Source organism: Rhinolophus ferrumequinum, unplaced genomic scaffold (genome assembly GCF_004115265.2).
Source record: "Rhinolophus ferrumequinum isolate MPI-CBG mRhiFer1 unplaced genomic scaffold, mRhiFer1_v1.p scaffold_84_arrow_ctg1, whole genome shotgun sequence".
Taxonomy (NCBI): Eukaryota; Metazoa; Chordata; class Mammalia; order Chiroptera; family Rhinolophidae; genus Rhinolophus; species Rhinolophus ferrumequinum.
In genome coordinates, this window is record NW_022680440.1 from 1,178,579 (window position 1) to 1,193,573 (window position 14,995).

Here is a 14,995-nt window from a genome sequence, read left to right on the forward strand (position 1 = left end):
TATGTATTTCTGACATGGTTTTATTGACTATAGCTCTGCTGTCCAATATGATAGCCACTAGCCACATGTGGCTACTTAAATTTAAGTCAATTAAAATTACATGAAATAAAACATTTCGCTCTTCAGCTGCACTGGCCATATTTTCAGTGGCTACCATATTGGACTGTGCAGATGTAGGAGATTTCTGTCATCGCAGCAGTTTTTCTTGTGTAGCGCTCATCTGGGAGAGGAAGAGTACTATTCCGTCCCCCACCCCTTTTCTTACAGTAGCTTTGGATGGGATCTGACATCAAGACTTTTCTGCTCATTTTGATGTGGAATTAGTTTTCCTTAACTTGCAGAGGTTGGCATGGCTCCCCCTTCTGTTGTTTAATGTAAATATTAAACAATAGTGGTGGCTTAAAAAAAGGTGGCTTGGTTTTTGAAATTTCTGACTCTGTTCCCCTTCTACACTTTTATTTGTACTTTGTCTTTCATTGTCTCTATATCTCTGTCCTCTTCAAGTTTTATTCTGCCCTCAGCAGTTTCTCCTTAGAGTGGGGCCCTTTCCTAGAAGGGCATCCTCGCTTGTGAGTCTGAGGGGTCAGAGTGGCAGAACTGCCTGAACCCTTTTAACCTTTACCATGGATCCCTGTGCTCACCTGATATTAGCACATTGACCCACCATACTTTCCAGTGAAGGCTGTTGACTGGGGTTTTCTTGCTCTCAGGAGCATCAGAATTTCGTTTCCCTCTGTGTCCTTCTCCATGGCATTCTGATAACTGTAGGTCTTGTTTGTGTTCTGTATCGTGGGGATTGCCTTCCACCTAGTTTTGTCAGAAGTGTGATCCACTGGTCTTTGCTATCTAGTTGCTCTATTTTTATGGGGACGGTGGGAAGGTTGAAAAACTATGCTGTCAGTTGCCATTTATGCAGTATTTTATTACTTTTATTTAGAATTCATGTGGAAACGATTCAATGGAGTGTGGTAGAAAGGTAGATGAAATAAGATTGGCTATGAGTTGATAATTATTGAAGCTGGCCCATGGGTATGGGCCATGGGGGTTTATGATACTATTCTTTGTTCTTTTCTTGTGTTTGTAAGTTTTATAATTAACAGAAAAGTAAAGAACGTAATGAAAAGTTTTAGTATCAGTTTTTCATAGCAAGCTTTCCGTTTCTTCTTTTATTATTTTTTTGTATTCCATCTATGGAAAAGGACATCTTAATATGAATGTGTTACATAAAAGATCTTAGTTCCTACACCAGTGCTTGTCATTGTATCTTTTCCTTTACTCATCATACTCGCTCTCCTCAGTGTGCCTCTCATTAAAGGTGCAGATTGACTTGTCTCATTATGTATTGGCATGAATGCGTTTCACTCTAAACATAAATTCACGCCTCATTCAGCCTTTCCTTTGAATGTCTTACTATGCTTGTTAGATAATTTTACCTTTCCATCAATAGTCTTTTCTTAGGCCCAGTTGTTTTTTTAGATTCTATGTCATTCTTTCTATTTCAGTGAGGGGCTTCATGTTAATTTGCATATCATATTTAATCCTTAATACTATAAGACTACATCCTTATACTTTAGCATTTAAAATTTAAAATTGACATTTGTAAGCTTAGTTTTCTACAAGGTATATACTGCATTCCCTGGATATCTTTTGATATAGTCTGAGAGAATTTCAAGGTCCTATTTTGGGGATAATAATAACATCTTTCTCATGGGATGATACTGGGAGGAACTAGAAAAAGATTATACAAGGAAAGCAGTGACACGTAAAGTTCTTACTTGCTGTCACATAATGGGTATTCAATAAATGTTAATTTTTGCTTTACGGATGTTGTTTTATTATCATTTTATTACCTATTTGGAATATTTATGTCTTTATCTCATTTTTGGTTAGAAAAGTTATTTTAAAAAAATCTTGTGTCTTAAATGACAGATAGCAGCTGATGAACCTCCACCAGAAGGATGTAATTCATTTTTTTCAGTGCATGGAAAGACGACTTGTGATTTTGATGCCCTTGCGACTCTTCTTCTTACAGCACCTGAAAGGTAGACTGTGTGTTTCTCTTTATAGTTGTCATGTATGCATTGTGCTTTCTATATCAAGTCCACCTGCTGATTTTTCTTTTTTTTAATGGGTTCTGTAGTCTATAGGTGTGGATGCTGGAACCAAACTGACTAGATTTGAATTCCAGCTCCATCACTTAAAATGTAGGCAATTTATTTAATCTTTCTTTTCTCATTTTAAAATGGAGATAATAAGAGTATGTAATATTACTGTTACTATTTAGCAATGACTGTATCTAGAAATTATATAGACTTTGTCATCAGTTTAGTAAAGAATACTCTGTATTAAAGCCATTGTCTGAGTAATTATGTTAATGATCTCAGGATATTACTGGTTTCAGACAAAGTAGACTATTTAAAAGATAATCGCAAGCTTAATTTCAACATTAAATTGGCAGTTAATGGGCTGGCTTTCTGCTGACAGGTCAGTTTCCTTTGTGGACAAATATAATAGTACATCTTGCTGTCTGGTTGGGCAGTACCCTTTGTCCTTCCTCCTTTGGTGGCCTTATAAATAGGATACCAGTTATCTCTCTGCTGTGTTGATCTGCTCTATCAGAAGTGCTAAGGGTGCTGTAGGTGGGGGTAGTTCTTCTTCAGTGAGGTTACCCAGCACTGTTCTCTGCCCACCAAATGGCATGAGTGCTTCTTACTGAGGGTGACACCCAAAAACCCAGCGTGCATTTCAGCCAGCTCAGGGTCAAGGTGGCTGCATGGTAAAGTAGTGCTCCTTTGGGGAAAAGAAAAGTGATTAATTCTTTGTTTAATTTTTTACAATATGCAACCTTTGTAAAGAAAAGAGTGATAGTGTATCCTCTTCTGAAAGGTCATAGTTATTTTTAATGGTTTGGCATGTATCCTTTTTGACTTTTTTTCTGTGGTTATAAATTTATACAGGTAGGTAGGCTTGTTTTAACAAGAGTCATCTTTCTTTTAGTGCATGTAGGTGTACCTCATTAAGAGGAGTTGGTGGGTCATAAAGTCTGTGTTAATATCTGTGAACATCTGTATGCCATTCTTAGAGAATTTTTGAGGTGGCAAGTTTTAAAATTTATGAGGAAAATTTAAATGCTAAACCTATTAATAGGAAGATCATAGTAGTAAAGATGACAGAGGAGGGAAATGCTATGCATAATTGGTGAGTTATATGCTTAAAGTAGTCCTTTACCTTTTTGTATTATTTGTACTTAGGTTTTCAGATAAAAGGATAATTATTTGCTGTTTGTATGGTGGAATAATTTATTAAAGTTTTAGTACTGTAAGATCTGGATATACATCCTTTTTCTGGTTTTTCCCCCCTTCTGTAGGAATTGGTTCACAATTATTAATCAGTCTGTATTTCAAGTTAGTATTTATGTAATGTACTTTTATTACTTTTTTTTTTTTTTAGATTTTTTATTGGGGAAGGGAACAGGACTTTATTGGGGAACGGTGTGTACTTCCAGGACTTTTTTTTCCAAGTCAAGTTGTTGTCCTTTTCAATCTTAGTGGAGGGCGCAGCTCAGCTCCAGGTCCAGTTGCCATTGCTAGTTGCAGGGGGCGCTGCCCACCATCCCTTGCGGGACTCAGGAATTGAACTGGCAACCTTGTGGTTGAGAGCCCACTGGCCCATGTGGGAATCGAACCAGCAGCCTTCGGAGTTAGGAGCATGGAGCTCTAACCGCCTGAGCCACCGGGCCGGCCCCTTTTATTACTATTTTTAATGATGAACAAATAAGACTTATGCCTGACAGCATTCTTACTCACTGAAAATGATTTAAAATTTTGATACCTTTTATATTAAGATGCTTATAATCTTACATCATCAAGCTGCATTTTGTTTAAAAACTTTGTTAAGTTTACAATTCTAAGCTTTTGATATTTGTTTTCAGACCCAAACCCTTATTGTTCAAAGGCGATCACAGATACCCCTCATCTAATCCTCAAAGTCCGGTGGTGATTTTCTACTCTGAGATCGGCTGTGAGGCATTTTATAATTTCCACCGCCAGCTTGTATCAAAAAGTGATGCAGGCGAGATCAATTACATATTCAGACATTATATATCTGTAAGTATTGACTTATTTTATAATGTTTTAAATATTAATTTGCCCAGCATGACCTTAGCACATAAGCTAATAATTTCCCCCTTTATAAAAGTATTTGTATTTTTTTGAGAAGTGTAGTACTTTCATCAAATCTGTTATTTCCACACAGGAGGCACTTTGCTTGCCTTTCTCAGGAAATGTAAAATGGTTATGCTTAAAAAATAATAAATTTTCCAGTCTATTTAAAAAATGAACCATGTAGATTGTTCATTTACATGAACAATCCAGATATGGTCATTATACTTTGAATTCAGTTCTTTTTCAAACCTTTTTTTTCCTTTTTGAAATCTTTTCATTAGATGGAAAAGGAAGGGTTTCTAAAGAGGTAAAATTAAGCTTTTAAAACCTTGTGTAATATTTAGCATTTAAAGTATTTATATGTAAAGATTGTTAGCCCTAGAGTTTCTGTGTCATAATAAATTCAATAAATATTGGATACTAAGTCCATGCACGTAAAATAAAAGTTTTAAATGAAAATTTGTGTGAGCAGAAACGGATTTATTGGTATTTAATTTTGACAACTGCTCTCCTTCCCAGTGTCCCCCAAGCTTGTGGCTGGTATCCAAGATTTAAAATGTCTAAAGGGCCACCCTCATTCAGGATGGTGGTGAGCTGGTGACGTTTGGTCAGCCCAAACCCTGATTGCAGACATTTAAATTCAATAGAAAACATACACGCACACATTTACACACATGCTCCCCACAGAGCACTTCTGGTGAGGTTTGAAACCTCACCAGTTTCAACCCTGCTACATAGGTCTGGAACTCTTTTTCTTTCTCCATTTCTTTACACGGTTTGGTTACCTTTTCCCTTTCTATTTTCCCTTCCTCTGGTTTTGCTTCTGTCTTGGAATCCTTGTTCTCACACTAGTGGCATGATGCAAAATCTAGAGGAGGCTGGGAGTCCCGTGGCAGTTGAAGTGTATTTGAGCATATAATCCTAGGTGACAGCTACGCGGCATTAGCACGGTCATGTTGTGTGTACACCGTAACACGTGAAGGCCTCGGTGGTCATGCTGGAATCGCTTGCTCTGCCTGCAGAATCCTAAGCGGGAGCCTGTTTATCTCTCCGGCTATGGTGTGGAACTGGCCATGAAGAGCACCGAGTACAAGGCCAAGGATGATACTCAGGTGAAAGGTGAATTTGTAAATTAGACCAATGTGTTTTCTTTTTCTTTCTTTCTTTTTTTTTTTTAAATTTATTGGGGTGACAATTGTTAGTAAAATTACGTAGATTTCAGGTGTACAATTCTGTATTACATCATCTATAAATCCCATTGTGTGTTTACCACCCGGAGTCAGTTCTCCTTCCATCACCATATATTTTGTTTTCTTTTTCTTAAACATAAAGGGGAACTCGTTTCTTTAATGAAAAAGAATAGATTTAGGAATATGATGAACCTGTGTTTGAATCCTGGTTCTCTGACATCCAAGTTGGGTGACATTAAGCAAACTCTCTACGTCCTAATTTTTTGCTCTGTAAAGTGCAGATAATGATATATATAAAGTGCAGATAATGATCTTAAAGTATTTGTGAGGAGAAAATAAGATGTATAGGTAAAGGCATTAGTACAGTTTTTTGCACAAAAATGTTCAGTAAGTAGTAGCGATTGTTACCGATATGTAGTTCACAAATAGCCATTAATTTGTGGCCCAATGTGAAATCTTAAACTCTCCTATAATTAACGAATTATTTAATGGTTTTTATTATTTTCTGCTCTTGGAACAGTTTACTATGGATACTTGCGTCATACTCTAGGGTTTTGAATTCATTATTTCAATTAAAACAAGTTTCATGTACAGTGTCTTTTGAGATTATTTTAAAGATACAAATGATTGGCTTGAGTACATGGAAGATAACCTAGTAAATCTTCATTATGTTCTCAATAATTCTATTTACGATTAAGTTGCCTGGTTACATAGTGTTCAGAATTTTCATATTGAAAAATCCATTTATAATTTTAAAGGCATTAATTTTGAAATTTTTAACATGTAGTTTCCCCAAGTTTAAGGGAAAAACGCATTCTTTATCCAGGAACATCAGATATATTAAAAACACATTTATTCTGTTTGTCACCATGCAAAAGGTTAATTGAAGTATTCAACAATTTCAATGGTATCACAATTTCAGGTGTTCCTAAATTTTTTCACATTATTCAGACTTTATCAGGTTAGTAGTATTATATTTTCATTTCTAATCTGAGTGATTATACATGTATTTGCTGTGCTTTTGTAGGAACTGAAGTAAACACCACAGTGATTGGTGAAAATGATCCTATTGATGAAGTTCAAGGATTCCTCTTTGGAAAATTAAGGTATGTATATTTTTTTGGAAATGGTTTTATTCTCTTTAAACCTCCAGGCTTTGGAGCGCTGAATTCTGCTTTTTTTTTTTTAAAAGATTTTATTGGGGAAGGGGAACAGGACTTTATTGGGGTACAGTGTGTACTTCCAGGACTTTTTTCCCAAGTCAAGTTGTTGTCCTTTCAGTCTTAGTTGTGGAGGGCACAGCTCAGCTCCAGGTCCAGTTGCCATTGCTAGTTGCAGGGGGCGCAGCCCACCATCCCTTGCGGGAGTCGAACCGGCAACCTTGTGGTTGAGAGGATGCGCTCCAACCAACTGAGCCATCTGGGAGGCAGCTCAGCTCAAGGTGTCGTGTTCAATCTTAGTTGCAGGGGGCCAAGCCCACCATCCATTGCAGGATTCGAGGAGTTGAACCGGCAACCTTGTGGTTGATAGCCCACTGGCCCATGTGGGAATCGAACCGGCAGCCTTCGGAGTTAGGAGCATGGAGCTCCAACCGCCTGAGCCACCGGGGCCCTGAATTCTGCTTTATCTGGAAATCTTAATTAGGACATCTGTGTGCTTTTCTTTTCTTTCTTTCTTTTTTTTTTTTAAGAAAGGGCTCATATAGAAATAATATGTATAGATTCAGTTTCATATACTCAGCTTTAACATTTGGCTGAGTGAAGAATTTAGCAGGGATGACTGAGTTCATGTTGAGTCATTGTGGGCATGTTGAGTTCATCCCAGGCACGTGTACATTTCTGAGTGTTTCACGTCAGTTTTGGCCTAGTTACTAGGTAATCAGGTTCCATTTTTTATTGGCCCCAGGTTTCCAGAATCCCTTCAAACATTCATGTTTTTTGTGTTTGTCTTTTTGAATAGCATTATGATTTTATGTTTCTATAGCAAAAGATAGACTATTGAAGAATTTGGACATTCAGAATAGTTATTTAGCTAAAGTAATGGGACTGTAATTTTGGTCTTTTTATTTTGAAGAGGAGTTTGTAGCAGCTGATAGGAAGTGGATTTGTTGGCAGGTGAAGAATCTGAGTAAATATTTTACTTTCTGCATGTTGTATTTATGAAATTTTGAGTTTCTATCATTTAAAAGAACAGAATGACTCTTACCACCCATCTGTCTGTCTGATCTAAATGATACATCCCTGCTTCTGATAACTTCTGTTGTACTAGCTTTAGATAGAATACACTATACAGTGGTATCTCGGTTTTCGAACATAATCTGTTCCGGAAGACTGTTCGAAGTTCTGAAACGTTCGAAAGCTGAGGTGCGCTTTCCCCATAGAAAGCAATGGAAAATGGATTAATCCATTCTGGATCTTTAAAATCAACCCGTAGAACTGCAAATTTAGCATGAATTTTACTATCTAATGATACCATAGATCCATAAAATTTATGGCGTTCGTAAACCGAAATGTTCGTCAACAGAGACTTTTGAAAACCAAGGTACCACTGTATTTCAAGATAAAACTAAACAAAACCCAGTAATCTTGGTTAGATATAATCTTGAATTATATTCATGTGACCAAAGGATTTATGAGCATGTTGCTGAAAGAAATTCATTTTGGGATCAGTAGCCATATATGTCCAATTTTTTTTTTAAATTAAAATTTGGGGTGACAATTGTTAGTAAAGTTACATAGGTTTCAGGTGTACAATTCTGTAATACATCATCTATATATCCAATTTTATTTTGAGAAATTATAAAGATACAGAAAAGTATGGAGAATAATACAACATACCCATATACTCACCACGCAGAATTGATTATTGCTATTGTACTTGCTGTTCTGTACCAAAGAGCCATTTATCAACTTTTTTTTTCCTTCAACGTACTCCTTTTAATTTAAAAAAGAAAGAAAGAAGCAAGATGAGTAAAACACTGCAGGTAGAGTTGAAGTTCCCTTTGTTCCCTACTTCCAGTGTCATTCCTCTCCCTCCCTGAAACATAGAGAATCACTGTTATAGTGATTCATTATTTATCTGTAAATACTATGGTTTTTAAATTAACCTTTACTCACAGGATGTAAAGTACAGCATAGGGAATATAGTCAATATAGTGTTGTAACAGCTATATACGATGTCAGAGGGGTAGTAGATTGCAGGGGGAGTTATCACTTTGGTGAGGGGTATAAATGTCTATTATGTTTTGTATACCTGAAACTAATAAAAAAATAAATTGACCTTTTCTATATTAACTGATCTTTTCAGAAACGTAATTATAGTTTAATTTTTTCCCGTATATTGTAGGAATTTTTCCAATGATTAGAGGGGAAAATCATGAAAATAAAATTGGAGCCAACTTCTAAGTGTGCTTTGAGAAAGAAAAGACACATGAAAAGGACTGATTTTATGTTTCTTTCAGAGATCTGCATCCTGACCTGAAGGAACATTTGAAAGAACTTAGAAAGCATCTTGTGGAGAGCACCAATGAAATGGCACCTTTAAAAGTTTGGCAATTGCAAGGTAATAAAAATAAAAGCATAAAGGAATCACTGGCCTACTTTTTGAGTAAATTTTGTGGTATTAAAAAATGTAGAATTTAGATGTAATTGCATTTATTCACGTGATTCTAAGGGTACCACAGATTTTAAAAACAGAATGATGTATTATGATTAATCAGAAAAGAAAGTCCTTTTGTAGACAGATAACACTATGCAGAAGTAATATATGTAAATGAGTGCCAGATCTTTCTTTGTGTGACCAGATACATAAGGTAGATATAAGCTTATGTATCTGGTTACACAAATACTAGAAACATGTTTGCCTTGGTCTTTATTGTCTATATGTACACATTTATTCAACAGCGTATCTACCGAATGTTAGAGGCATGTCAGTATGGGAGAATGCATGCGTGCTTTTCTGGTCCAAAAGACTACTTATCAGGTTTTACCCAACATAATTTATAGTCTTTTGTTATACTTTGTGATTTGTTTTAAATTCAGAAGAGGGAAAAGGACTTGGGATGGATTTATCTTGTGCTAAACGTTTTAATATATGCATTAATGTTTTATGCAGGTAGATCAAGAAACTGTTAAAATAAATATTCTAGGGACCGATAAAGAAAATAAAACCGGAAATTAAACCATGGGCACTCTCTGAAATGGTTGGCTCATGAGGCATTCTTAATTACCAAGAAAATGGTGGGAAATAAATGTTTTTTCCTATTTCTCATTGCATTAGATTAACACATTTTATATTATATTTGATGTTGTTGCAGATCTAAGCTTCCAGACTGCTGCCCGAATCTTGGCTGCACCTATTGAATTAGCTTTGGTGGTTATGAAGGATCTTAGTCAAAATTTTCCTACCAAAGCCAGGTAATTAGAGTAATAAGGCTTTGAGGCATTCTTCTTCTTGACATATACCTAGTTACTTAATGTTTAAATGCAAAATAAATAATTAAAATATGGAAATGCTTAGAAAATGAGAGTTCTCTTACTACCACCACTATATTGCTAATGGTACTCTCTTTCTGAGAAGGTGGCAAGACTGAATTGTGTGGTTGTGTGAACTTTGTAAATAAACGCTTTGCTCAGCACTGAAATGCAAATAACAACAGCAGCCTTTCAGAATTTGTTGAGTTAACAACATGTAACGTACGGAGATGTAACCGATCTGGGGTCTCACAGGGATGATAGTGTTTTTCTCCCTGAGGAGTTTCATGTACATCATCTTATTTAACCTTTTTGAAGAAAATGTTCATCCTGACAGAATAAGGTTTTGAATGCAGCTTTTCTGATACTGCTTTCAATTATATAACGACCCTCTATATCACATAAATGCAAGGCAAAATTGCTTTAAAAGCCAAAGTTTTAGAGACTAATGACTTAAATGAGTGTCAGTCTTTCTTGAGTCACTGAATCAGGTGTTTTGACTTCTGATGTGAGATGTTTTGTAAATAAATTTGTTTATTTGATTAGTCTTGAAAATACTTCCTAGACAGGACTTACATATATCATAATACAGTTTCCTTTAGTTCAGTGTGCTATTGATAATACACATGTAGGATTCCGCCTCCACCGTAAGTGCTTAAATAGGACGACCAGTCTGTTGCCTTATTTCATTTATATTATCTTTTAGCCTGTGAGGTGTGGACATCATATATAGGAATGGAGCTACATCTGTTTAACTAAGATCTTGGAAATAACTGCACTTGCATTAAAATGCTGCCATTACTGCTACTTTTCCTTAGTATTGTGTCTTGTAAAAATGGAAATGTATTTCAGTTGTAAAGATTTAAGGTTTTTTTCCATTTAATTTGTGTGTGTGTGTGTGTGTGTGTGTGTGTGTAGTTTATTAAACAATTTGTTGTTTCGTACTTAAATATAGGGAAATTGAAGACATATTAAATGTTAAACCAAGCATTGACCATATTTTTATTTCCTTAGAGCAATAACAAAAACAGCTGTGAGTTCAGAACTTAGAACTGAAGTGGAAGAGAATCAGAAGGTATTAACCAGTGGAAAATAGTGGCCTTTCTGTTTTGTATTATGTCTTTAAAGATAAAGAATTGTAAGTTAAATCAGTGACATTAATAGTTTTAATCTCCTTTTATCAGACATAGTATTATTTGGATTTATTTCTGTAATCTTTTTTTTGTATTTTTAGTTTTTTAAAAAAATATTCATTTATTCATTTTTATACTATTAAAAATGTTTAATGTCATATTTTTAGTTTTTAATCAAAGTTGAATATTAATATAATTCAGAGCACCAGTTGTGCCACCAATTTATTTGGAAAAATAGCACCTCCCAACACATCTCACTCCCTGTTATATCCCCCTTCCCAGAAACATCTGCTTGCAAATCTTAGCTGACTTTTGATATTTGTCTCCAGACTTCTAGCAAGCTTAGACTGGTACTTTATTTTTCAGTGTCAGCCCTCATATATTGGCCTCCTATTACAAGGATGAGGTTTCCCTTTCTTTCACTGATCCTTTCCCCACCACGTCTACCGGAACTCCATATTGGCATTTTCCCCATCTCTTCAGTTTCCCTGTAGTTTTATGTCATGATTTTATCAATTCTTGATTTGCTCCACTGTGGATGGTTGTTCTTTATGTCTACTGCATAGCAGTTATCCTGGGGACCTTCCTTTAACTTCTTTTGTTGCATCTCCTATTTCTTGGATTCCAAGTCTTTGTTTTGGGTTTATTCACTTATTTTGGTACAGCAAATCATTCTTCATGAGAAAAGTTGCATGCAAGGTAAATTTCAGACTCTGAGAAATCAATTTTCCATTTCTGTTTTTATTCATAGCTTGGCTGGGTATAGAATTTTAGATTGGAAGTCATTTAGAAGTTTAAAGGCATGATCCTTGTAATTTTGGTTTCCATTGTAGCTATTGAGAAGTCTGAAGTTTTTGTATGAGATCTGATTTTTCTTTCTGGAGTCATCTAGGATCTTTGACCCTAATAATCTGAAATTTCACAGTGATATGCAATTTTTAAAATTCTCTATATTGATGGGTGGTTGGTGGGCCCTTTAAATCTGGAAAATCGTTTTCTCTAGTTTGGAGAAATTTTCTTGAGTTATTTATTTGCATTTCTTCCATCTGGTTTCTCTTTTTCTGTTTTCCTAGAACTGTATTTATTTTTAAGATTTCACACCTTCTTGACTAGCATGGCCTAATTTAAAAACATCTTTTCTTTCCTATTTTCCAATTCTTTCATCTTTTACTTTTAAGTTTTCTAGGAGGGATTTTCAACCCCTTTGTTGAGATTTTTCCTGTAGTTCTCAAATTTTTAATTTCCTAGGGTTATTTTTGTTCTTGGATTCTTTTTATAGTCTTCTCATATGTTTCTGAAGGTATGAGTGGTGCATGTGTATATTTTCTTCTCTTTGCATAGTCTATTTCCACTTAAGTTGCCTTCCTTTTTGTCTTGATCTCTTGTCTTTTATGTTAGAGGCTTTCCAAGATGTTCAGTGATCTGTGGCTAGCTGCTCATATTGAAGAATGAGACAGTCAAAAGCTGATTGAAAAAAAAAAAAGCTGATTGGAAGCCCTAACGATGAGACCTTTTCACTTTAGGCTATCTTGGAATGCCTATTTCTTAGGAACCCCAGTGACAGTATCTTTAAACCGTTCTTCTTGAGTTTTTCAATCTTCAGAAAAGGATCTTCTAGTCTTCTGTCTGGAGGGTGAAGTCTGGTGGTCAGAGTTGTAGAAGCCAAGTAGGGAAGAGCACTCAGAAACTTCTACTCAGTCCCCTAATTTCAATGTGGGATCCTCATACTCAGTTGTGCTTCACTTCCCATAGTTCCCAGATTCTCTGTTTTACTCTTTCCAGGGATGAGCCTCCATTGTTTTGGAGTAGTGGGAGTCATGACAGCAGCTACCTGCTGTGTGAAATCAAGGGAGTCTGCAGGCTATTATCTTAAAAAGGCCCTCTATCAGAACTAATTTTTTAAACTCTTAGTTACCCCAAATCCCCTCATACATGTGTTCCTTGTGCTGCCAGTTCCCAGGGTCCTTGTTGGCTTTCTCCTCTGTCAGCCTAGCAGTCAGCTTTCTCAGGATTGCTAAGACAGTTGCTGCTCACACATTTCCATTTCAGGTTGCAAAATTAGTTGCCTTTCTTCTTTTCTGGTCTCCTTGTCATTGTGGATTTATAACTTTAAGAGAGTCCACTTTAAAAAACTGACCTTTCAAGAGAATTTCAAAAGGGAACAAAAAATGCTTGTGTTCAATCTACTATCTATACCCCCTATTTTCTTAATCTTTATGTATATTAGTTACTTAAATAGACTTGAGGAATAAGTAAACCAAATATTTGCTAAATTGAAGAAACCTATGACAGTTTTTATTTACTTAATTTTTAATTTCCATGATAACAATATCAAATATTACCTTAATTTTAGGGCTTCTCCCCACCCCTACGAAGAAAAAAACGTTAAATTGTATAGGTTATATATTGGTACTTCCTGAATTCTTCATTTTTTGGAGTGAAATATTTTATTAAAGTATAAAATACAAAAATATAAAACAAATACAAAAAAAAATATTTTAGTGTGATGAATTTTCAGAAGCCATACCAACCTGTGTCGTCTACATAGATCTAGAAATATGATCTGTGTTTACCAGCTGAGACTCCAATTTTCCTAGAGTCAAAGGGTACTGTACTTGCAGTCTGGGAGTGAGTGGACATGGAAATTTTTCTCTCTCATGTAAAGAATTCTGATTCTCATTGATGGAGCTTTCCACTGTCCACTTATCTTGCTTGCCATTTAATCCTAGTAGGGCAAAGAAGCAGAAGCCGTGGCTTCCTTGTCGTTTTTTTCCCCCCATGCAATCCTAGATCTTAGAATGTATTTCTGTTAGTCCGCTGACTGCTAGAAAATGAAAGGAGCTGATCAGCCCCTGTCCTTCCTCCCCCAGCCCTGGGAGAACCAGGGGGCCACTGTCTCAGGGAGCAGCAGTTGAAGCCCCCTCCGTGCGCCACCAGGGAGGCCAGGTTTTGGAGAGCTAGGTTGCATGTAGGTGCTGTCCTTAGCACAGCAACTCAGAGTTTCTTGGTGGACCTTAGTTTGAAGGTTTAAGGGAGTGTGGGGTTTTGAAACCCTTTTAGATAAGGTCTCTGAACTTTATCATGAAGGCCAAGCTGTTGTGACTGCTGTCACAACCTCGGTTGGCATCACAAACTGAAAAGGAACAGGACTCCTCTTTTATGAAAAGTGACCCTCAGCACTTGGCTTACTTGACTCCCCACCACCATTATAGGAAACAGTTGTATTAATTATTATTGGAAGGACAGAGGGACGGAGGAAAGGTGTGTGCTGCATAACCAGCAGTGTCATTACAGTGTAGTGAATGCTAAGAAGGGTCTGTGGGAATACACAGAAGGAAATCTTAACCCAGCCTTAGGCTTTCCTATGGTACATAAGAGGATGTCAACATTTACATATAATAAAGTCAGAAATGTGGAAATTTCAATTAAGCATTCTCTTCCTGCTCCTTAATAATTTTTTTATCATTTCAGTATTTCAAGGGAACGTTAGGATTACAGCCTGGAGATTCAGCGTTGTTCATCAATGGACTTCATATTGATTTAGACACGCAGGATATATTCAGGTATAGGTAATCTTTTTCATTCTCTGAAAAGTTTTTACACCTGGTAGCTCCTTGGGATGCGTTCAGATTGTCCTCCTTGCTGTGGCATGTTGGGAAGCCTGATGGCTCACTAGCCCCAGTGCGTGCGTTTGGGTAGGACCATGTTCTGACCGAGATGGGTATGATGACACTTGGCCAATTTTTATCATAATGTACATTGAAGGCCTTGGACACTTAAGGCCCAAGTGTCTTTTCAGGATGCCCTTTTAGAAGCTGTAGTTTTCCTGTTAACCATGGAAACAGAAATGAGCAGCTTATTTTGCTTTTGGGAACATTGTGAAGTAGGTTTGTTTATTCAAAATGCTGCCTCTAGTTTCTTAGAACATGTTCTGTCTTACATATGTTATTTGCATGGCTACCTTTTTGTTTGTTAAAATGTGATTCAGGGCTGAATTGCTCTAATTGTCATTGTGAATTTTTGGCGTGCGGTAGTAG

The 14,995-nt window shown here is 36.3% G+C and overlaps 1 protein-coding gene across 5 annotated transcripts in view; it reads left to right on the top strand.

Moving 5' to 3' along the window:
- Positions 1-14,995, top strand: part of UGGT1 (UDP-glucose glycoprotein glucosyltransferase 1) — a 120,115-nt gene that overhangs the window by 18,893 nt on the left and 86,227 nt on the right. For all 5 annotated transcript variants that reach the window (XM_033102303.1, XM_033102302.1, XM_033102301.1 and 2 more), the window contains 8 exons: positions 1,930-2,042; positions 3,932-4,106; positions 5,186-5,282; positions 6,381-6,459; positions 8,814-8,914; positions 9,669-9,768; positions 10,840-10,900; positions 14,430-14,521. In XM_033102303.1, the coding sequence (XP_032958194.1) occupies positions 1,930-2,042; positions 3,932-4,106; positions 5,186-5,282; positions 6,381-6,459; positions 8,814-8,914; positions 9,669-9,768; positions 10,840-10,900; positions 14,430-14,521 (818 nt within the window). The remainder of the gene's footprint in view (positions 1-1,929; positions 2,043-3,931; positions 4,107-5,185; positions 5,283-6,380; positions 6,460-8,813; positions 8,915-9,668; positions 9,769-10,839; positions 10,901-14,429; positions 14,522-14,995) is intronic.